The sequence below is a fragment of the Falco biarmicus genome, chromosome 3 (assembly GCF_023638135.1).
Source record: "Falco biarmicus isolate bFalBia1 chromosome 3, bFalBia1.pri, whole genome shotgun sequence".
NCBI classification, from domain to species: Eukaryota; Metazoa; Chordata; class Aves; order Falconiformes; family Falconidae; genus Falco; species Falco biarmicus.
This window is the reverse complement of record NC_079290.1, coordinates 18,019,031-18,039,930: the sequence shown is the minus strand read 5'-3', so window position 1 is coordinate 18,039,930 and position 20,900 is coordinate 18,019,031. Positions and strand designations below refer to the sequence as shown.

Below are 20,900 nucleotides of genomic sequence, written 5' to 3'. Positions count from 1 at the left end.
TACACGCTCTGCGAATCAGAAGTGCTGCTCCTAAAACAAACTGCTTAAGCAAACTACTCTCGATCTCACTAGAACAGTAGCGTTCATGTGGTTATCGGCAAAACCAGAGGTACCTGCAAAGGTTTTGTCTCTTCACAAAAGTAGCTCTCCTATGGCTGACCCCTGGACCTGTTCTCTGCCCACCGTAAGATTTCTTCCAGACACGTACAGAAGAGCCACAGGGCACAGAAATGCCCTTCCCAAGGGCACAGCACTACCAAAGACACAAAGAGGCCCAGATCAAATGCACACTGATCTCCTGAGTACCCGCCACCACCTTCGTCGCAACAGGGGCTGTAAATTACGGTTGAGCGTCAGAACCAGGAGTACTGAGGTCGCAACTAAAGAGGATTTGGCTTTGTCAGGTTTGATTCGTTTAAGGAAAAGCGTCAAGTTGGCAAGAACAGTTGGATCAGTTGGAAGAAAAAAGAAATCACCGTGAATTATTTTAATTAGCGTGGCACAGCACTACCTTCAGAGACACATCTACAAGCCTCCCCAGCACAAGGCACACCTTCCCGCAGAAGAACCAACACTTGCAAGAGGTGATGCCGGCAGCTCCCTGTGCAGGGAGCTGTAATTCATGAATGAGCTCTCAGAGAAGAAGCAGCAGCAGCAGCCGCCCCGCGCCTCCTAAGAGGTCTGAAACCAGTTTACTGCTGCGCTGGGCGTCAGGGGGATTTTAGGAGACAGGCTTTTCCACTGCCATGCCCAAGAACGGACCCCCGGCGCCGTCCCCCAATCCCTCGGGAGATGCCAACAGGGCCAGGAGCGGGCACGGTGGGCCGTCTGAAGTTCTGAGGGTACTGCAGATGCTTCTGGAAACTAAATTTCAGGTGGTGTGCCTCGTCTACAGCCGGCTACGATGCAACACGCGCTGCCCCGTCCTGCCGGAGCTGCCCCCTCGCCCCACGGAGCCGCCCGGGCCGAGCCGGGAGCACCCGGCCCGGCCGAACTTGGGGGCTCAGCCCCGGCCCGGCCACCCCCGCCCAGCCCCGCCCGCCCTCGGCGCGGCCCCGGGGCGCGGGGGAGGGGGGCGGCGGGTGCCGGCCCCGGGGCCGGGGTCTGCGGGCGCCGGCGCTCACCTTGGGCGATGGCGATGGACTCGAAGCGGTGCAGCTCCCGCAGCAGGCAGCTCCGCTCGGTGGAGTGCAGGCTGTAGATGAAGTCGCGGGCCCCCTGCGCCGTGTTCAGCGCCTCCATCGGCTCCTTCTTGGGGTGGGTGCCCAGCGCCCGCGACCCCCGCGGGAGGAGCAGCCCCTCGGCGCCCCCCCGCAGGCTACCCAGGCGGCGGCGGCAGCAGCAGCGCGGCGGGCCACGCAGCGAGCCCAGGCAGGAGGAGGGGGCGGCGGCAGCGGCGGGGCCCCCCGGCCGCCCCAGCAGCAGCGCCGCCCGGCCGAGCCACGCCGACATGGGGCAGGGGAAGGGCGCGGCGCTCGGGCCGCCAGAAACACGCGCCGCCGAGTCCCCGGAGCCGCGCTCCCGCAGCTTCCTTCCACCGGGCCGGGGAGTCCGCGCCCAGTCACCGCCCCGCGGCCGCTCCCGCCAGCAGCGGCGGCGGCGCCGCGCCCCGCACCGCGCTCCCCCGCTCCGCTCCGCGCCCCGCCGCGCCGCTCCGGGCCGCCTCAGCCGCTGGCGCCCATGGCCCCGCGCCGGCCGCAGGGCGGGGCGGAGGGCGGCCAGCAGGGGGCGGCGCCGCGCAGGCGCGGGGCGTGGCGGGCGCCGCGCGGCCTGTGTTGCCCTCTCAGGGCGGCGCGCGCGGCGGTCCCCCGCTGCGCTGAGGGGAGCGCGGCCGGCCGGGGGGCGCGGGGCAGCGCGGGTTAAGCACCGGCCCCGGCCTTTGGCAGGGCTTCTCCCCCAGACTCTCCAGTGCTGCATCTATTGTTAAGGTACCCGTAAGCCCACAGGACGCCTTACAGCGACGAAAGGTGTGGCCCCGGCCCGCGACACACCGGCATCGTACCGGAGTAACAAGGTTTTCCTGGTCCTTGCCGTTTCCCAGGCCCTTTGCTTTGGAGGACTGCGGTGTTGCAATACCCGCTGTCTGGTTCAGTCCGCTTTAGCTGCGTGTAACGTTTGTATTCTTTAATTAGTTAGCAGGCATTGTGTTTGAGCCACCCAAAACGGTTGCATTTTTTTACATACACCTTTAGGATGCAGATTATATCTTTCAGGAACAGAGTATGTTCAAAAACCAGATTTAAAGTGTTCTGCCACTTGGTCTGAACACCTCCCCACTACCTACACCATCCTAGGGAATAATCCAGGTCCTGTTTTTTCAAAGTACTATTCAAGAAGTGTTAGATTTTGTAATGAGACTACACAGAACCTAAATAACCACAACCACAATCAGCTCATATACCTAGCTCATTTAATACTAAGATAAGTGATTTCTGGAGGCACTCAACATTTATTGCTATGTGTCTTGCTCTTTTTAATACCACAGGTAGCAGACTTCTGGAGTGGGGATGTTCGTCCAGGGAGTTTCTTTGGCAGGGGAGTCTGCTGCTGCCTTGGAGGGAGGCAAGCAGAAAGTTTTAACTTCTCCTTGCTGCCTTCTCTGCAGGGAGAAACTAAGACTTTACGTGCAAAAGCAGTGGTTTTGCTCCAGTTCCACTGCTGCAGAGTTACTGCATGGTATAAAAAGACAAAGATCTTAGGATAAGCAGAGGTTTCTTACCTAGAGTGTGAATTCAATACGCATATTTATATATAGTATTGGTACTGTAGAGAGGGAGAAGAAAGTGAGCACAGAAATACAGAAAGTATGTCATAAAGGCCTCATATACAATGTTTTAATTTTTACCTTGTTAGAGAAATAGTGGAGATAGATGGCTGTTGGCTATTTCCTGTTAAATGTGGTTTTGCCACGCATCTAATAGATCCTGCCTCTGAGACGACATTTTTTACAGTTCTGTAACTCTTCCAGTGCTTACTTCTGATCCTGAGCCACTAAGCCTTTGATGATGCTCAGAACTGTACTTACCTTCCCAGGCATTTTATTGAAAAATGGTATCTTCTGCTGCTCTTCAGGGGCAATGTGGCAGTCACTAATAGTTTTCACTTCCAGAGAACTGTAGCGACAGAGTTCATAAAAGTGTTCAAAGATGCCGTTAACATTTTCTTAATCAGCTAGCTTTTAAAATAACAATAGATGCTTCTACGCAGAAATGCAGGCCATGCAATGGGATTGCCAAACACCTGAAAAAACACCACCTGAAAAATAAGGAAAAAGCAGGCTTTCCTGATGCCAAAATTCTAATACTTCAGTTTGATGTATTTCTGATTACCTATGTTTTATTTTATTTTCTATTCACACAGCTTGATTACACTAGACTACAAAGACAGGTCAGAGAAGGAACACTGATACCTGGCAAGAAAAGAGACTTCCTGCCTTTCCCACCAACGCTGCCCATGCCATTCACGCTGTACATCTATTGGAAATGATGATTGCATTTGGATTATTCTTGGGGTGTTTTGACAGTACTTGAAACATCACAGGTGTTTCCAGACACTAAAGGGGAGAGCTCCTTTGTCTGGAGGGGCTGGCAGTCTTATCATGCCAGTCTTTAAAGGATTTCCTTACAGACAGGACCCTGTGCCAGTGTGGATCTCTGATGAAATTAATATGAAATTAATGACAGCAAATGGGGAGGTTGTAACATAGCCTTTAGGTATTTGTTGTATAAGAATATCAACCATATGGAGAGGTGCAAGGGCATTATTCAAGTAGACATGCTGCAATACTACTACAAAAATAAACTTATTACTTATATTCCAAGACAGAGGTCAGGGTTTAGCAGACTAAATTCTTCTGTGGGCAGCAAGTGTGGCTTATGCCTTTCCAAGCCTTTAAAATGCCGTTGAACAAACTGGAATAAAAATGTCTTTGGTGGGTCTGTTCTGCAATGATGGGAAATTAACTAGGCAACCTAAGAGTTTTTTTCCATAATTCTTTGTTGGAACCTTTATTTTGTGAAAAAATGAAATTGAAGCCATTGGCTAAACTGACACTTTAATTAATCAGACTGACTAACTCAATTCAGCAGGTGGTGTAGAGTGACTTGCGTTAGTCCCTGACACTCCAGCAGAGCTTGTGAAGCTGCTGAAATGCCTATTCCTCACAGTGTTCTGAAAAATGCAGAAGTTCCCCTTTATTTTCTTGTTTTCTTGCTGATAGGTTAATTTTCTTCTAACATGATTTCATGAGTGACCAAACTAATAAGAAGTAGGAGGACATTGTTTAAAATACTACACAGAAAATTCAGCGATATTTAGCCCTAAAAGCTTGAAAAATACTTATGTAGAAATCAGCTGAAAAGTGCCAGCCACCTCAAACAGAATTTCTGCAAGGGCTTCTAAGGACTGCAGAGCTGAGAAACAAGTCTGTTCATGGAGATTGGCAGGAAATACTAGGCAGCCCTCATCCTATATAAATTTTGGGTGCACATTTGATAATTACATTTTTATGTGGTGAAGTAAGAGAATATTATTCATGAAGGAACTTTCTATTAAGGACATAACATGATTCCTCTGCCCAGTGTAAAGGTATTAGCTAAAGCAAGACCAAGGTTTAAAGGTTGGTAAACGTTTGATACCATGAATTGCAACTATGTACAGTTTGTGTTTTACCGGTTAAATACTATATTTAGTCAGGTAAAAATTTCTAGAAAAGTTGCAGATAAATAGCTCCAGAGAGGCATGGACAAGCTACTTTTCTTTTGCCTTGCGTATCTGGAAAAGATGTGGCTTTTCTGGTCCTGCTAGCCCAGCTAGGGTCTGGTCCTACAGCTGTTTGTGTGCTGGCAGCTGGAGGAATCCACAGAGAACGCCACATGATGCTCACTTAAAAAAGGAGCCCTGAAGCATGTTGACCACTTGCTAAGATTCAGATTCTTATCTACAGTCTAAAATATGAATGTAGGGCAAGACTGGGAGCTTAAAATATCATTACTTATTTAAATAGTGCAAAAAATGAGTAAGATCTTGTCATTTTGCAATAAAAGAAGTTACGGTAATCTTGAGAAGTTGTAGGAGATCAAGGGCAATCAGAGGATCTTTCTGACCATCACAGTTTCTGTCCTTGTACAGCTTTGTACAGTCATATCCAGTATTATATTGATAAACACGAATTATTTCAAGGCAATCTTTGCCTTAGGATCCTGTACTGGCTTTGGCTGGGATAGAGTTAAGATTCTTTGTAGTAGCTGGTGTGGGACTGTGTTTTGGGTTTGTGCTGGAAACAGTGCTGATGATAACACTGATGTTTTAGTTATTGCTGAGCAGTGCTTACACAGTGTCAAGGCTTTTTCTGGTCTTCATCTTGTTCATGTAAATTATTCCATGTTTTTAGCATTCAGGAAGCAGACAGGCACATTTTAAAAAAATGTGGTTTAAACAAAGCTGAGAATCATGGCAGATGATCACTGAAGTATGCTTGCTCTGGAACACTATGTCTGAAAGGGATAGTATGTTTTTTGGATATATAGACATGGAGTTATTGAATACAAGATGAGAAGGTACACTTTTTCTGTCTTTCAGGGTAAATGCTTTTCAAATATTATATTCAGCTACAGTTTCCTTAGTCTAAATTGCACATAGCTGAAAAACCTGTTAGGAGAATTATTAAAGGTTTGGGAAAAAGCTTCTTAGGAAGAGACTGCAAAGATCTTATTAACTGGAAGTCTGTGGGTTTAACGTAAACATAGTCTCTAAGTAACTTGCTTTATAAAAAAACATCTTCAGTACCTAAGAAAATTATACGTAACAGGCACACTCATCAGTGTATATTGATGCACAGCAAGTCTTGAAGCTGAAACTAGGCAGAATCAGACTACTGCACAGAATTTTAGCAGAAAAAAAAATAACAACTGGAAAAACTTTCTAAAGGTTAACTTTCTAAAAGGTGGGATCTGTTTCATACAATAAACAAGCCCTTAGCTCTTCTTTTAACTTAGAAGAGCTAAAAGCAGGTGTTTACTATCATTCCTCCCACATTTATAACATACGGATACACAGCATTTCATCAAATCAGTCCTGAATTTTTCCACAATAAATATGATGGAAAACCTTTCTCTTTGTCCCCCAGTATTTGTGTTCCACTTCAAAAAAAGTTTCTGACCTCACATCCTTTGAGATCAGAAAAAAGATTTTGTTAATAAATCAGGTAAGATGAGAGGGCTGAACTATTCCAGTTAGTGAACTGCATTAAAATGTATCAAGGGAAAGGTATGAAAAAAGTTAAATATTCCAAAAGAGAATAGGGAATGTCAAAGAAAAGCAGGATATAGAGCTTACATTTATTGGGCCCACTTAGCCATTTTCTGTTGTATGTTTCTCAGGAAAAGGACTAGGTGGTCCAAAATTATCTTTAGGCATTTCCACTGTACAGAGGGTATCCCGCATCAGTGTAAAGTGTCATCAGGGGGTACCTGAACACACTTTCAGGTCTGTAACATTCATTTTTGGGTATATAAAAATGGTAAGCATGAACTAGAGTGGCTGGCCTGTTGTGAGAGCCGACAGCTCCTGTACAGCTCTGAAGTCAGGTGAATGCACAGGTGCTGCAAAGCACCTTTGCCCGGAACCTTCATCCCTTCATCCGACCCCAAAGCGCCAGGGTAGTGAAACACGCAAAGCATATTGAACCATTATCTTTCCTTTGAAGCACAGAAAAAAAAGATAAAGTTCTCAAAGCATTACAGAGCAGCTGGACTAGGACCTTGGAGACATTCACCATTTTGCAGTGTAAAACGGGCAAGGTGACCTGTAGCGACACCATCCTGATAAATGTTTTGATGTGCCTGAAGGAGCCGTTCCCTTATGCTATACAAAAAAATTTCCATCAGCATTAACTGTGTTGCCCCTTGATCCTGTTTACCTCTACTGAACAAAGCTAATTAGTGACAGAAGATAAGAGTTAAATACCACTGAAAGGGCAACCCAAGCGGTTGTTCGGTCTATTTACAGAAAGAAAAGATGAACAAGAGTTTTGTTATCTCTCAGCAGAGGTTTTCAGTCAGTTTTACATCACAGATTTCTCAGCCTTCCTGTTTTTTCCTGTTCATAAGTTACTTGATTTCTCTTACTTTCTCACTTTCTACTCTATGAGCCTTCCACCCATGTTGTCCTGTTAATACTAATACTCAGCCTGGCTGTTCCCCATCTGTAGAAGAATGAAGGCAGTGGGCTGATTAGCATTGATAACATGCAGATGTGGCCTGGCCTCCAGGCGGTGGGTTGATCGACATGGATGATGTGCAGCTGTCTCTGCTAAGTAGTTAAATAGCCCTAAGGATTATGTGAGAGAGGGTTGGATAGAGGAGGAGTAGTGTGGTCTGGCCTGGCCTGGCCTGGCCTCTGGAGGAAGGTGAAACAGCATGGATAGTAGGCTCTGACTGACAGTAAAAACCTTGTTGCAGCCTACTAGTTTGTTAGTACTGCAACAATTGGTGCCCTGTGTGAGGCTGAGTTGAGCTCTGACTACAACAACTGGTGCCCAATGTAGCTGAGACAAGTGGGAGAACCTGTGACCCATAACAGATGCTGAGAGGTGAGCCATTGACAACTAATTGATATGGGTGCAATCTCCATTGTCCATCTTAACTCAAATTGCAACTTTTGGTACCCAACATAGATGGGGACTAATTGGTATGGGTACAGAAGATGAAATTCCGCATTAACAATGCTTATAGATATATTTGAAAAAAGAAGCATAAAGTATAATAAGGCAATAAGAAGACATGCTGAAAAATGTCTCTAGTGTTCAAACATGGCAAAATGCTAGAAAATTACTTTTGAGGCTGTGTTGAGGGGGGATAAAATTGCATCAGTATTGCTAACAACATGGAGCTTAATCTTAAACTCACTAGAACAATTAAATGTGGACAGGGAGATAAATTCTCTATTTGCAATGCTTATGGATATATTTGAAAGAAGAGGTGTAAAGTATGATAAGATGACAATAAGAATTCTTCTGTGGTGGTGTAAAAAGGATGATTTGCCAGTTACAGTGAAAAATTCTCCAGCATTCAGGTATGGCAAAGCGCTGGAATGTCACTTTTTGGAGCTGCCACGAGAGGGGACAAAATTGCTATGGTGTCATTGACAACATAGAGATCGATCTTAGATTTGCTAGAACAATCAGAAGCTGACAGGGAGACAAAGGCTGCAGTTGAAATAGCCACATCCCTGTTTGCAGAGATGATGCCCAATAAGGTACCTTTGGCGCCATCAGATTCTCTGCCATCGGCTGATTCATGCAGTCAGGGTCAGATAGAGGAGGAGGAGTGTGGCCTGACCTCTGGAGGAAGGAGAAACAGCATGGACAGTAGAATTTGACTGACAGTAAAAGCCTTGTTGCAGCCTACTAGTTTTTGTGCTGCAACACCCATCTATTACTTTAAATGGGCCTGCAGCCTATTTAATTTGGAGGCTTTCACCAGTCCATTGTTGCTCCCTGCTGGTCCCCTCTTTTCCCAGTGTAAGTCATTCATGCCAACCCTGCTGAAGTCCTCCAGCTCCAAGATTCAGCCCTTTCTCCTCTCCAAGAACTACACTTCTCCTTAAGTAACCTGTTTTCCAATCTAACATGCAAATCATTTTCTCAGTCCTACCTTCCTTCTCTTCAACCTATGTATGTTTTAGGTTTAGGCCTCTGGGAAGCCTACATGTAGGTCTGAAGCTCATACCTTGTATACGAGTCCACAACCAGGCAGTAGCCAAATGGCTTCCCCAGGATTTCAGCGGTGGTCGGTCCCTCTTTAGATAATGCTTTTTTTCAGGCTAATAGTACTAATACTTCTTCAAGACAGGAATGAAGATAGACAAGTTCCTCTAAGCCATGCCACAAAGTCCCATATTGTGGCGTGTTTTCCTTAGAGGAACAGTGGCTTTTCTGTGCTTTGTGAAATTGCTATTTGGGTGTCATAGCAGCAATTGCAGAAAATGCAGAGCAAAAGAAAGACTAAAATAAAATGTTGTCCAGGTCTCAAGCAGAAGTTCTTCTACCCAATGCCTAGCATAGATTCTTGTAGAAGCTGGTATACCTCCTTGGCTCCTCGAAGTGCAACAGTGTAACACAACAGCTTTCTCTACAGTAAATATTTAGGAAAAAAATTGCCAGTCTGTTTTCCTGTAATTTCTGTTTACCACTTTTCACCATTGAAATAATAGTCGATATGATCATTTTCTGAGTGTGATGGGTATGTATTTGAAAATCCTTCTCCCCCCTTCCTTGTGGTTTGTCAGGAAAGTATGCTGTGGCTTCATCTTCCCATAGCTTCCTTCAGTTACCATGGTGGGTTAAATACCTTGTTCCCCAGTACAAGATTTTCAATATCTGTTTATTTATTGATAAGTAAGTTGCTATTTGAAGCTTCCTTGTTGTACAAAAGCAGATGCAATTACATTCCATGATAATGTGGTGAGCCCTCTCTATAATTGTAAAATTTCATAGCTTCAACTAATTTTTAAAATTCAGTTTTTAAAATCACATATATTAAGTTCTCTAAATAGAGATTAGGATGCCAATCAATACTGGTTCTATCACACAGATAGTTTTCAAGTAGGAAAAAAGGTGTGAACTGCCAAAAAAATTCAGTATCTTAGTGTAAAATTATCTGTATCCTTCTTGTCTGAAAGCTTGAAGTTCTTCTAAACCAGTGAACAAACTTTTTTCTTAGAAGGGTAACACGCATGTGTCCACTTAAATTTAAAAAAAAAAACCCAAATCAATGATCAGAGTAGATTATAATGCACATTTAGAACTTTTCCGATGAGTAGCTGTTGTGCAGATTTAATGCTGAATTAATTCATTAGGAGAGTGGCAATTAATTTTTAATTGCTATCTGTTTACATTTCAGAATACTTGCACTGTTCAGGTGAGGTCTCCAAAAGCTCTATTGCATACAAGATGCTAGGTTTATTTAATTGTTTATAGAGGATCTTTATTTTAAATAAAGACAGGTACAATAAGAAAGGTGAAAAGGAAAGAGGAGTAGAAACAGATGGTGTATAAGATTCTGATGGTAGCTTACACTAATATTTCATTTGTTGACAGAAAGAAAAAGCTCCAGGTGGTTCATAGTAACCGCAGACATACAGTCATCTCCCAAGCATGCAAGTGACTGTCAAATGCCAAGCACACCATCACACCGAACTGCTTTTAACACTTGTCTTTATGTTATGGTGGTTTTGTTTTTAATTAACCACTTAATTTCTATACAGATGAATAAATATAAAAAAATTTAGTCTTGTTTCCTCTTTCCCTTAGCAATAAGAAAATTAAGTTCCTAAGAATAAGGGTTACAAGGTAGAGAACTTTTTGTAGTAAATTGGCCACTCGCAGAAAAGAATTTGAATATGCATGTTATGCCTGCATGGCTGTCTCCTGTGCAGATAAAATAATGATGAGTAACTCCAGACGACTGTTTTTAGTACTGCATTCAACCTAATACTGAACTGGACTGTGAGAGGAGGCAACTAGAGATTGTTGATAAAGAAAAACTCCTTCACTTCTAGAAAAGCAGGTGCACATGCAAAATATATCGGTAATGACCAAAAGTCGCTGCTTTGCAATGGCTGGACCAAGTATTACAGCCTGAACTCATTCCTGGATGACATAATTTTATATAAAAACAGAAATGGTCTTAATTGTCAGATGTCTGGATACAGAGACTGATGTGCAACCTCACTGTTAATGAGGGTTTGCCGCTGGCGATCCCTGCGGGTGTGCCTGCTGCACCGGTGTGCACAGAAAGCAGTATTAGCAGCGGCAAGGTGTGAAGTCTGGACTTGGCACTAAATTCAAAATGAGCCGGTGAAGCTGGCATCTGGCTGTTACAGGAAAGTTACGACTATTGAACTTCCTTTATAATATTGGCATGTGTTCTGCCAAAGTTAATATCTGTTATGTTTTAGTACTTTAGGTGATAATTATAATAATTATTAATAGTCTCTAAATAAACAAAAGAAAACCTGGTTTCCTTCCCAAATTTGGATACACCAGCCTTATATAGGAGACCTGGTCGAGTAGCCAAGAGATGGAATTTGCTTCCTCATCTCACAGGCAGGGCCAGAAAACTGGCTGTATTCATTGTAGCAAAGTGTGAGGGTTTGGGTAGTATATCTTGCTCCATGCCCTGTGTTCTCTCAAGGTCCATCCTCACTTTTTTCTTTTTTTTTTTCTTCCCTGTGCTGTTGCTGAGAGTGCTGCTATAACAGAAGATACAGGGTATGAAATCTGTCTTCTGCAAGCTCTTTAAGAAAATGCTCTGAGCTAAAGAAGAGTCAGAAACAAGGCAAGATGCTTAGCAGAACAGTTATCAAAATTAAATGTGAAAAAGTTGGAAAGGAAAATGAACACTGAGTCAGGACTGAAGCCAAACTTTAGTCACAAGTGGCTTTATACAGAGAGCAGGTTATTCCATACCCACCTGTTGTGGGGTTTCAAAGGTCAGATTCCAATCACTGTCAAAGATGAGATTTGTGAACTAGAGGGGCAATAGGCTACACAATGTCAAAACCAATGTTTCTGTCCCTCTCGCATCCTAGGCTATTTGTTTGAAAGATGTTACAGAGGATACACAAGCAAATTGTTCTCTGTAATAAAGGAAAATGCTCACTGCCAGTCATCTCTTTCTCACTTCACAGCCAATTGAACATGAGCCAGCAGTGTGCCCAGGTGGCCCAGAAGGCCAGCAGCATCCTGGCTTATATCAGATACGGCGTGGCCAGCAGGACCAGGCCAGTGATTGTCCCCCTGTACTGGGCACTGGTGAGGCGGCACCTGGAACACCTGTGTTCAGTGTTGGGGGACACGGAGGGGCTGGAGCGTGTCCAGAGACGGGCAACGGGGCTGGGGCACAAGTCTGATGGGGAGCGGCTGAGGGAGCTGGGGGTGTTCAGCCTGGAGAAAAGGAGGCTGAGGGGGGACCTTGTCGCTCTCTGCAGCTCCCTGACAGGGGGCTGTAAGCAGAGGCGGGGGGGTGGGGCGATCTCTTTTTCTCCCAGGGAACAAGTGATAGGGCAAGAGGAAACAGCCCCAGGTTGTGCCAGGGGAAGTTTAAACTGGGTATTGGGAAGAATTTCTTCACTGCAGGGGTTGTCAAGCATTGAAACAGGCTGCCAGGGGAGGTGGCGATATCACCATCCCTGGAACTGTTCAGAACACACGTAGATGTGCTGTGTAGAAGCATGGTTGAGTGGTGGACTTGGCAGTCCTGGGTGAACAGTTGGACTTTATGATCTTAAAGATCTTTTCCAACATGAATGATTCTATGATTCACTTGTGAAATCTGAGGATTTACCTTGCTTTTGAATGGTTTATATTTCTTTTGAAATTTTCAGCACTTTGATAACATGTGGAAGAATGTGGTGCTGAATAAAGTGACCTATGACAGATAGTTGCCCCTGTTGAGGGTGGCTGAATTGTTCATTGCTTGAATTTTTTAAAGAAAAAAGACAGCTCAGCCTTGAGTCTATTTGTTACCAATGCAGTAGCCCATTACTGTACTGTTTTTCTCTTTTGCTCTCAGTGTACAGCAATGACTCTTTGAATTCATTTCTTTTCAAATATGGGTTGAATAAATGTACAGAATATGCATGTGGGCATAAAACCTGCTACAGCATCTGCAAATGTTTATTGATTTATTGACCTGTTTTTCTCAGGTACTTCAATGCCATACAGGAACTCTTTTCAAGAAGTTTTCTCTGTTAAATAACAGATGGGGAGGGAGTGAATTGCTGTTATGGGGATTTATGTGTTACATAGATAGTTGTGTCTGGTAAACAAACAGGGTTTGAGCCAAACTTTTAGGTGCCTGAAGATAAATGGGCTCAGTGGAGCTATGACGCTTCTGTCACCCAATGTAATACCCTATAACCATTTGGTTTACAGTGTTGCTTTAACAGGAAAATGAACTGCGAGTTTACATTTCTGTTTTTGTTTTTTTATTCCAATGTCTTTTTATATGCTTGCACAACTAAAAGAGGTAAAGAACTTGTGTTAAAAAAACAAACCCTTGCCCCAACAATGCTTCTCAGCATTTAAGACTGCTTGTCCATAGCAAAGACAGCCAGAGTCTGTCCTGTCTGATTTCTTTATGACTATGTAATCCAAGAAGCTATCCATTTTGTTTTATTACTCTGCTTCAGTATTGCCCAGACCTCAATGATCTCCGCCCAGCATGTTTCTTGCTTTTCAGCTTTGTGCTGAAGTTTACCTCTTACTCCCTGAAGCCTACATGATCTGGATCAGCAACATAACACTTTTACAGTTTTGACTCTGTGTTACCCTGGTACATTTTCTATCAGTCTCCTTAGTCTGGCTGATTTGTGGTTTCCCTTCTGGGCTTTACTGCCTGAACTTCAGATTTCCATGGACTATGAAGAGAGACTAGAGCAATCAGTTCAGATCTAGACATCTAGCTTTTTAGATGGATATGGTGGCATCTACAGAGTAGGTGTCTGTGTGTAGGTGTCTGGGCTCCCAATATAGACAGGAAGGGATGCAGACATCTCCAGAAGACAATTCACTTATCTTAGAGGTACCCTCTGATGATGAGCTTAACCACACTCTACTCATGCCTGGCTATCAGCATGGACTGTAAAGGGAACTGGGAGTGACTATGACTTTAAAAGCTTAACTTGCAGATGTATAAGCTTTAGCAGATGAGTCTTACTCAAAATGACCTTTAAAGCACAGATACACTACCTTGTCTTCAGATGCTACTTTACTTTTATTTATGCTGCTTTTTCTACTGCAATCCCTGGGTAGGATTTAAAACACAGTCACAGTGTACTTGCTCTCCAGCATGAAATGAACCCACAGGACAACAGGATGTGGGCTCAGTACATATGGAATTTCAGCTGGTCTATCAAGTTGTGTGGAATAAGGGTTCCTGCGTCTTGTATCAGGCATGTGGCAGAAGGTAAATCCCACAGTCTAGACTAGCTTCATCCATATTTATCCTGTTCTTTTTATACTCTTTACTCTCAAATTAATCAAGAATATAAACTTGTCAGTACAAATTATTTTCTGAAGTACAACTGATATTTTTCTCAAAACTCTAATACCTTTTTCCTGGCCAAAATAATGGGCCTTTGTGCATGCAGCTGAGGGAGAAAAAACCCCTGCTTTTCTAGAAGTTACTAGTCAAGATGCACCATAGGAACTATTTGTCAATACCAAGCATCGTTATTTTCTGCTCTATTGCCAATAATAAACGCGATTAAGTGGTTTACAAAATTATCCCTGTGGAGGGTTTGAAAACATGTTGTACTTGACAAGAACAGGTGATAATGTGGACACGATGTTAAGGACCCAAGGCAAATGTTCATCTGTAGACTTGTTAGGGACAGGGTGTTCTCCAGAGAAGTAGCTTCCAAACAGGAGACTGCAATGCCACTTAGAAATACAAGTGGAATCATGAGCAGTTTTGCTCTTGGTGTTGCTACAAGCAAAATAAATGATCAGTAACATAGCAACTGGTCTTACCACTGCTGCAACACAATTTTTCCAGATTTGTCTCCCATATGCAAACTAATTCTGTGATTATATAAGGAGAAAGAATGAACTCTTCAATATCTGTGTCAAAAAAAGGCACTGATGTTCACTTGTGTTCACTGCATATATCACCTCTTCCTTTTTGCAATTATATTAGCTTACTATGCTCTTTTTAAAAAAAAAAAATACTTCACAAGGCACAGATACAAATGAACTTGAGATTTAAGACTTTGTTATTTAACATGGCACATAACCCATAAAACTAGGATATGAGATTTTTTTAAATATGCAATCTGAAGTCTAGTAATGAACAAGGACTTTTTTTAGTAAATTGGCAGTGTAAATCAGGCACTGCAAAATGTATGTGAAGAGTTCCAGAACAGGAGAATATTGGATTCCCAACAGTAGAAATTGCCTTTGGTTTTCCACAGCACAGAAAGCTGCAGTTGTTGCTTCCATGGCTGGGTAATTTCATTACCAAAGTCTGGCTGGCCAAAGATCGATAAACACACATACAGGATTTTGCAAGTAGATTACAAGAAGAACGATTTGTCAACTCATCTATATCCTGGGAATAGTTTTAGAGAATTAGCATCAATATACTTCTATGGCTTTTTTTATTCTGATCCAGTCTGTCAGCGATTTCCCACTTACCTATAGCTCTTGCTATATGGAAGACTCTGGACACTTAAATGAGCCTACAGCCTGCACCTACATCCGAGATTTACTTGGTTGTACTGCTTCTCCTTTACAAAGCACCTTCTAGGCTATGTTCCTTTTTTTATTATTCTTTGGGAGTTTGGGGCTTGTAAAGTACATTCTATTAATATTTTCAAGGTTTTTATCATAATCACAATGACTAGAAACTTCCATAAAAAGACACAGTCTGTTGTGTAAACTTCAGACTTGAGCTCTCAAAACCCCCACTCGATTGTATCATGAGAATCATTAAAGCTGTTAGTAACACTGCAGTCTGGGCAATCGCTATATGGTAGGGAGACCTTGAAACTGCTAGCACACAACTTTTAGGTTTGCTTAGTGTTACGGTCCTCATGAAATGACATTGAGGGGGATCCTCAGCACATCTGGAGATCCGGTGGCAACTGAGACACCAGAAATTTAGGTGTATATATACTCTGGTCAGAAGTACTTAGAGTAACCTGGTAGTACATGTGCCAATTTTGACTTTACAATGCTATTTTAATCAAATCAATAAATTAAGGTTTCCAGAAGTGTTTTGAACAAAGTATACCAAATTTCCAAACTGTCTAGATAATTAAACTTTCCATCTTAACACATTTCTGAATGCATTTGATCTTAAATACAGATCTAAGATTTAAACACTGAAATCAACCTTTTACCACACACACTGCTAGTGTTTGGGAAAAACAAGGTCAAAGGCTTAATTTTTTATTGTGATAAGGCCCCTTTAAACCACCTTGACAATGTAAAACATGTACAATTTGGGAAAATGAGGTCTATACCCTTCAAAATCCCTATTACTCTGCTATTGTGCAATAAAAGCATCTTATTGTGAAAGAAAACTTAAGGGCCAAGAATCTAATTGAGAAAAAAATAAAATCTTCATGAGCTCTTAAGAGATCTCTCTGTAACTGTAACACAATCAGCCAGGAACATTTAGAAATGTGCATTTCTCATATAGAATATGAAATTATGTATAAAATGTTGCAGAACTTGTTTTGAATTCTTCTTACATATGCACTTTACCTCTGGGCATGTTCTCTCTTGTTTCGGAATATCTGACAAACTTCTTTTTTTTTTCCATCACATTCTCAGCAAAACATCAGGAAGTGAAATGCTCAATAGCAGATTTAACAGTCAAAAATAACAGGCTGTGTAGCTTTCCTTTGTAATCATAAAACAAAAAAAAAAAACACTTTGCTCTGTATATAGAAAGATATTCTATAAGGATATACCAAACAGGTGACGTTCTGTGGGTAGAAATATGGGAGAACATATGTATTCATGAGTATGTAATACATAATAATCTGTAAGGATTAAATTACAAGCACTATTTTATAACTTGTTTTACTGGGTCAAAACATCCGCAGCAGTATGATTGCTGCAGATGTTGAGGGAATAAGGCCCTGACTCAAAGAGCTTTGTGCTAGAGAAGTCTGGCATTGACTATCCCATCAATAACCTCGATACTGAAACCATTATGAAATGCTAGTGATAAGAATGCACAGCAAACAAGAATTCACAGGTAAATTTTTCTCTTGCTGTTCTGATAACACATTTATATAGCACTTTATACTTCTAAAGAAGTAGAAAACATCAGTGAATTAATTCTCACTAGAAGGAGATGCTTCCACTTTTACAAGCAGCGAAAACATTTTCATAGTGAATCACTGATTTAAGACCTGCCCAGTCTCATGCACTGCATGTGTGACTTACTCGTGTGATTCCCTTTTCATCATCCTCTCCTGTGGCACTTCTAGTTCAGGTGCTTGCTGTACAGCTCCATCGGCTCCTGCTTTCTGATCCCACACACTGGGTGCTGTGGTCTGTTTTCCAGCTGCATCTTAGATCTCTACCAGCTGCAGCTTGTGCGTAGGGGCAGGTGAGGTGCTCTGCTCTGCAGCTGTGGCTGATGCCGCGGAGCCCTTCCAGACACCAAAGCCCTCAGCTGTAGATTTGCATCGTGATTAATCATACAGGCTTACCTTCTTGTGGGATCTGGCACACAGGTTTACAGCCCAGACTCAGACCCACTGGACAGACGGATAGCCCTGCCACGGGCATGCAGTCCCGTGTTGTATTAAATGAGCAAACACAGGGGACTTCCATACAGGATTGCAAGAAATGCTAGACCTTACTTGGAAAATCTAGCGTAATATGAAAAATTCAAGCCAGGTTTGAAAGTATTTCAGCTAATCCTGCCTTTAAAGTTGAAGTCCCACTGTAGGTCATGTCCCAAGCAGCCTGAACTGGCTTTAAAGCCTTCTAAAAATGGCTTTTCAAAACTCAGGAGAAAAAAAAAAAGGCCAAGGCACCTGAAGTTTTGTCTGCACAATAGTTCCAGCCGAGTTTTAAACTGAGAAAGCATCTCCCCAGTGCGCAGTAAGTTTTTAAAAACTCTGAGAGCAGCAATTACCCTACCCTGAGGTCTCAGCTTTGTCAGTCATACAGAGCCCGCTAGAGGGCACCACCTCTCCGTAGGAACAGAGGTGTAGAGAACAAACATGCAGCATCGTGTGTTAGGTAGACTTCAAAATATTCCCGTTTATTTAAGTATGCTTGAAATTCTGTATCAAAACTATTTAGGTTAGTAATGAAGTAATGAAAATGGATACACTATGGACATCATCTTTTATCTTTTTGTATGTTTACCAATAAAAAAAAAAACTTCCTAAGACAATGATCAAGTAACAAAGTCTCCTTTCCCATCCTTAGAGAGAGATTTGTTCCAGCCATGCAGAAGTTCTCTGTGTGTGCAAAATATGGTTTCGTTAGCAATGTGAACTCTACCTCTTTGCTGAAATAGCCCCTCTCAGCTGGTTACTCTGAATCCTGCAGCAAATGTAGATCTAAAGCCCATCTCCAGGCAGCTATCCAGCTGAACTCAGTAGGGCTTTCTTAAAACTGTGGCAAGGTTGAAGCACAGCTCCTTCCGGAGGCGGTTAAGGGTAGCTCTCCCTAGCAGAGCCTAGCAAGAAAAAGCAGAGCCTTGAGAGAAAGGGTGACAAAGGAATGCATTTCATTAATTTAATTCATTTTTAGGCTTGTTATGGTTCCATTGTGGGGTATACAAAATCAATGCCGTATGAGCTTGGGACAGATACAGGCAAAGGAGGAGCAGCTTCCATTAGTGTTCTTCAATACAGAAAAATCACGATCTTAAAAACTGTCAGCCACCTCCAAAGAAAATACTTATTTACAAACACAAATTAAAAGGGTACAGCATGTCATACAGTAACACTCAGAGCCAGGCCTTTTGCTGAAATTTGGAAATTCCTCTCTTTTTTTTTCCTGATTTACTTTAAAAATCTCTTCTCTGATGTTTGCTATGCCTATAATAAAATGAGGGAGATTTTGGAGAGAAAGCACATGTGCTCTTAACTGTTAATAGAGATTTTCCACTGGGTTATTTTTGTACAGTCATGTGATGATGATTTGTAGACCATAAAGCTCGATCATTTCCTCCACAGATGTTAGAGAAATCTACATTATTTTACAGGGAGCACATGCTTCTGCATATTGATAGTGGCATTTCAGTACAGCTACAGAATCGCAAGCTCAGATACAATGAACTGTCTGTAAAATTTCATTTCCAAACTGGCTGCTCTCTGTGTTCCTCTTTAATTTCAAACTAAAGTTACACTTGACCGCTAGACACCTAGCTCTTCATGCAATCATTCAAAATAGCAAACTTGAAAGTTTGCATTACTTGATAAACTTGCAAAAATAAATCATTTAAATGAAAAATCAGTTACATTAATTTAAAAACTTGTTTCTAGATCCCCAGAGAATTTTCATACTAAATTAGGCTATACCAGTTAGATACTTGATTATCTTGCCCAGTGTCTGATTGTCATCTGTGAGAAAGATATTAGGCAAACACATGAAAAAGATAAATGTCGTCTTAACCATGTACCATTGATGGTTTCTTCATCTCCTGAAACATAAAGCTTCATATCAGTTTTCCATATTCATATCCATGTCCAAATCCTCATTCACGTAAATAACTCTTTTCAGCTGAGCTGTTTCATTCAGTGTCATCTAGCAGCAAAAATATATTAAGATAATGCAATATGATATGATAATTATATAATTATAATGGGAGGAAATTTAACAAGTCCAAAGGCCAGATTCTGCACCTACGGTGGAGTAATGCCAGGCACAAGTACAGATTGTGAGAGGAGCGGCCCAGCAGGAAGGGACCAGGGGGTGCCGGGTGACAGCAGGCTCAGCGTGACCCAGCAGTGTGCCTGGGCGGCCAGGAGGGCCACCCGCATCCTTGGGGGCATCAAACACGGCATAGCCGCCATCAAAAGGGGTGGTTATCCCGCTGTATTCAGCGCTGGTGCGGCCTCACCTCGAGTGCCGTGGGCAGTTCTGGGCCCCACCGATTAAGAAGGGTGTGAGGGTCCTTGAACGTGTTCAGAGAAGGGCAACAAAGCTGATGAAAGGGCTGGAAGGAATGTCCCATGAGGAGCAGCTAAGGACTCTGGGCTTGTGTAGTTTGAGGAAAAGGAGGCTGAGGGGCGACCTTATCGCTCTCCAGTTTCCTGAGGAGGGGACGTGGAGAGGGAGGTGCTGATCTCTTCTCCCTGGGATCCAGTGATAGGACTCATGGGAATGGTTCGAAGCGGCACCAGGGGAGGTTCAGACTGGACATTAGGAAGCGTTTCTGTACTGAGAGGGTGGCCAAACACTGGAACAGGCTTCCTAGAGAGGTGGGGTCGGTGTTTAAGAGGCATTTGGACAATGCCCTTAACATTGTGCTTTAAGTAAGCCCTGAATTGGTCAGACAGTTCAACTAGATGATCATTGTAGATCCCTTCCAACTGAAACAGTTTATTCTATTCTACTCTATTCTATAATATATAACATAACGCAATATTTACTGAGACTTGCTTTTCTTTGACCTTATCACAAATTCATCTGTTCCTGCTGTATATAACTCTATTGTGCATGTATAAAAACTAGGGAAAGTTCTTTTCAAAGCCCCTGAAGTCCATAAATGCAGACAATTTTCTTTCCTTGACATATAAATGAGATTCTTGCAGTGACTGCCTTTATGCAACTGCTTAGACGCAATGCAGTAGTGATTGAACTCAGCATCTTTCTTAACATACCTGTCCCCTCACTTCTTTTATATGTGACTAATGGTGTCACTGTTCTTCCTGCCACCCACAATTTCTAAACCGGGTGTCATTTGTTTATTCCTTTTTTGGAGCACTTCCTTTTCACCATCATCTTCATTAATATAAAATTTCTCATCCTCAGCTTCACAGCCCTGCAGGATGCCCCATTAAGCTTCCTTTCCCCCTTCTTCCTACATTAAGCATCCCAATTCTTTTGTGTCTTTTCATTCTCACAGTCCAAGACTCAGTATTGAATCTTAAAGAAGAAACTCCGCCATCACACCAGGGCCTTTCTCTGATGACCTGCTCCACTCACGCTTCTGGCCCGCAGCATTAAAGGAACAGCTAAATTTAGAAACATCTTTTGGCTTGCATGCATCATCAGCCAGACACATGTGCGGGCAATAATATGTAAATTGATGTTTTATGTGGCTACAAATATTTTAAGAACAGCAGTTCACCCTTGAATTATTTTGATGTTGTGCTTGACATGTCGTTATTTGTGCTAGTTCTGGAGGAGGGAA

At 42.7% G+C, this 20,900-nt stretch overlaps 1 protein-coding gene across 2 annotated transcripts in view; it reads right to left on the bottom strand.

Moving 5' to 3' along the window:
- TMEM65 (transmembrane protein 65) overlaps positions 1-1,696 on the bottom strand; it is a 32,790-nt gene extending 31,094 nt beyond the window's left edge. The window contains exon 1 of one of the 2 annotated variants that reach the window (XM_056331600.1): positions 1,125-1,696. In XM_056331600.1, the coding sequence (XP_056187575.1) occupies positions 1,125-1,452 (328 nt within the window). In that variant the 5' untranslated portion in view covers positions 1,453-1,696. The remainder of the gene's footprint in view (positions 1-1,124) is intronic. The other variant, XM_056331601.1, reaches the window with a different exon arrangement.
- Between the last annotated feature and the right edge of the window lie 19,204 nt (positions 1,697-20,900).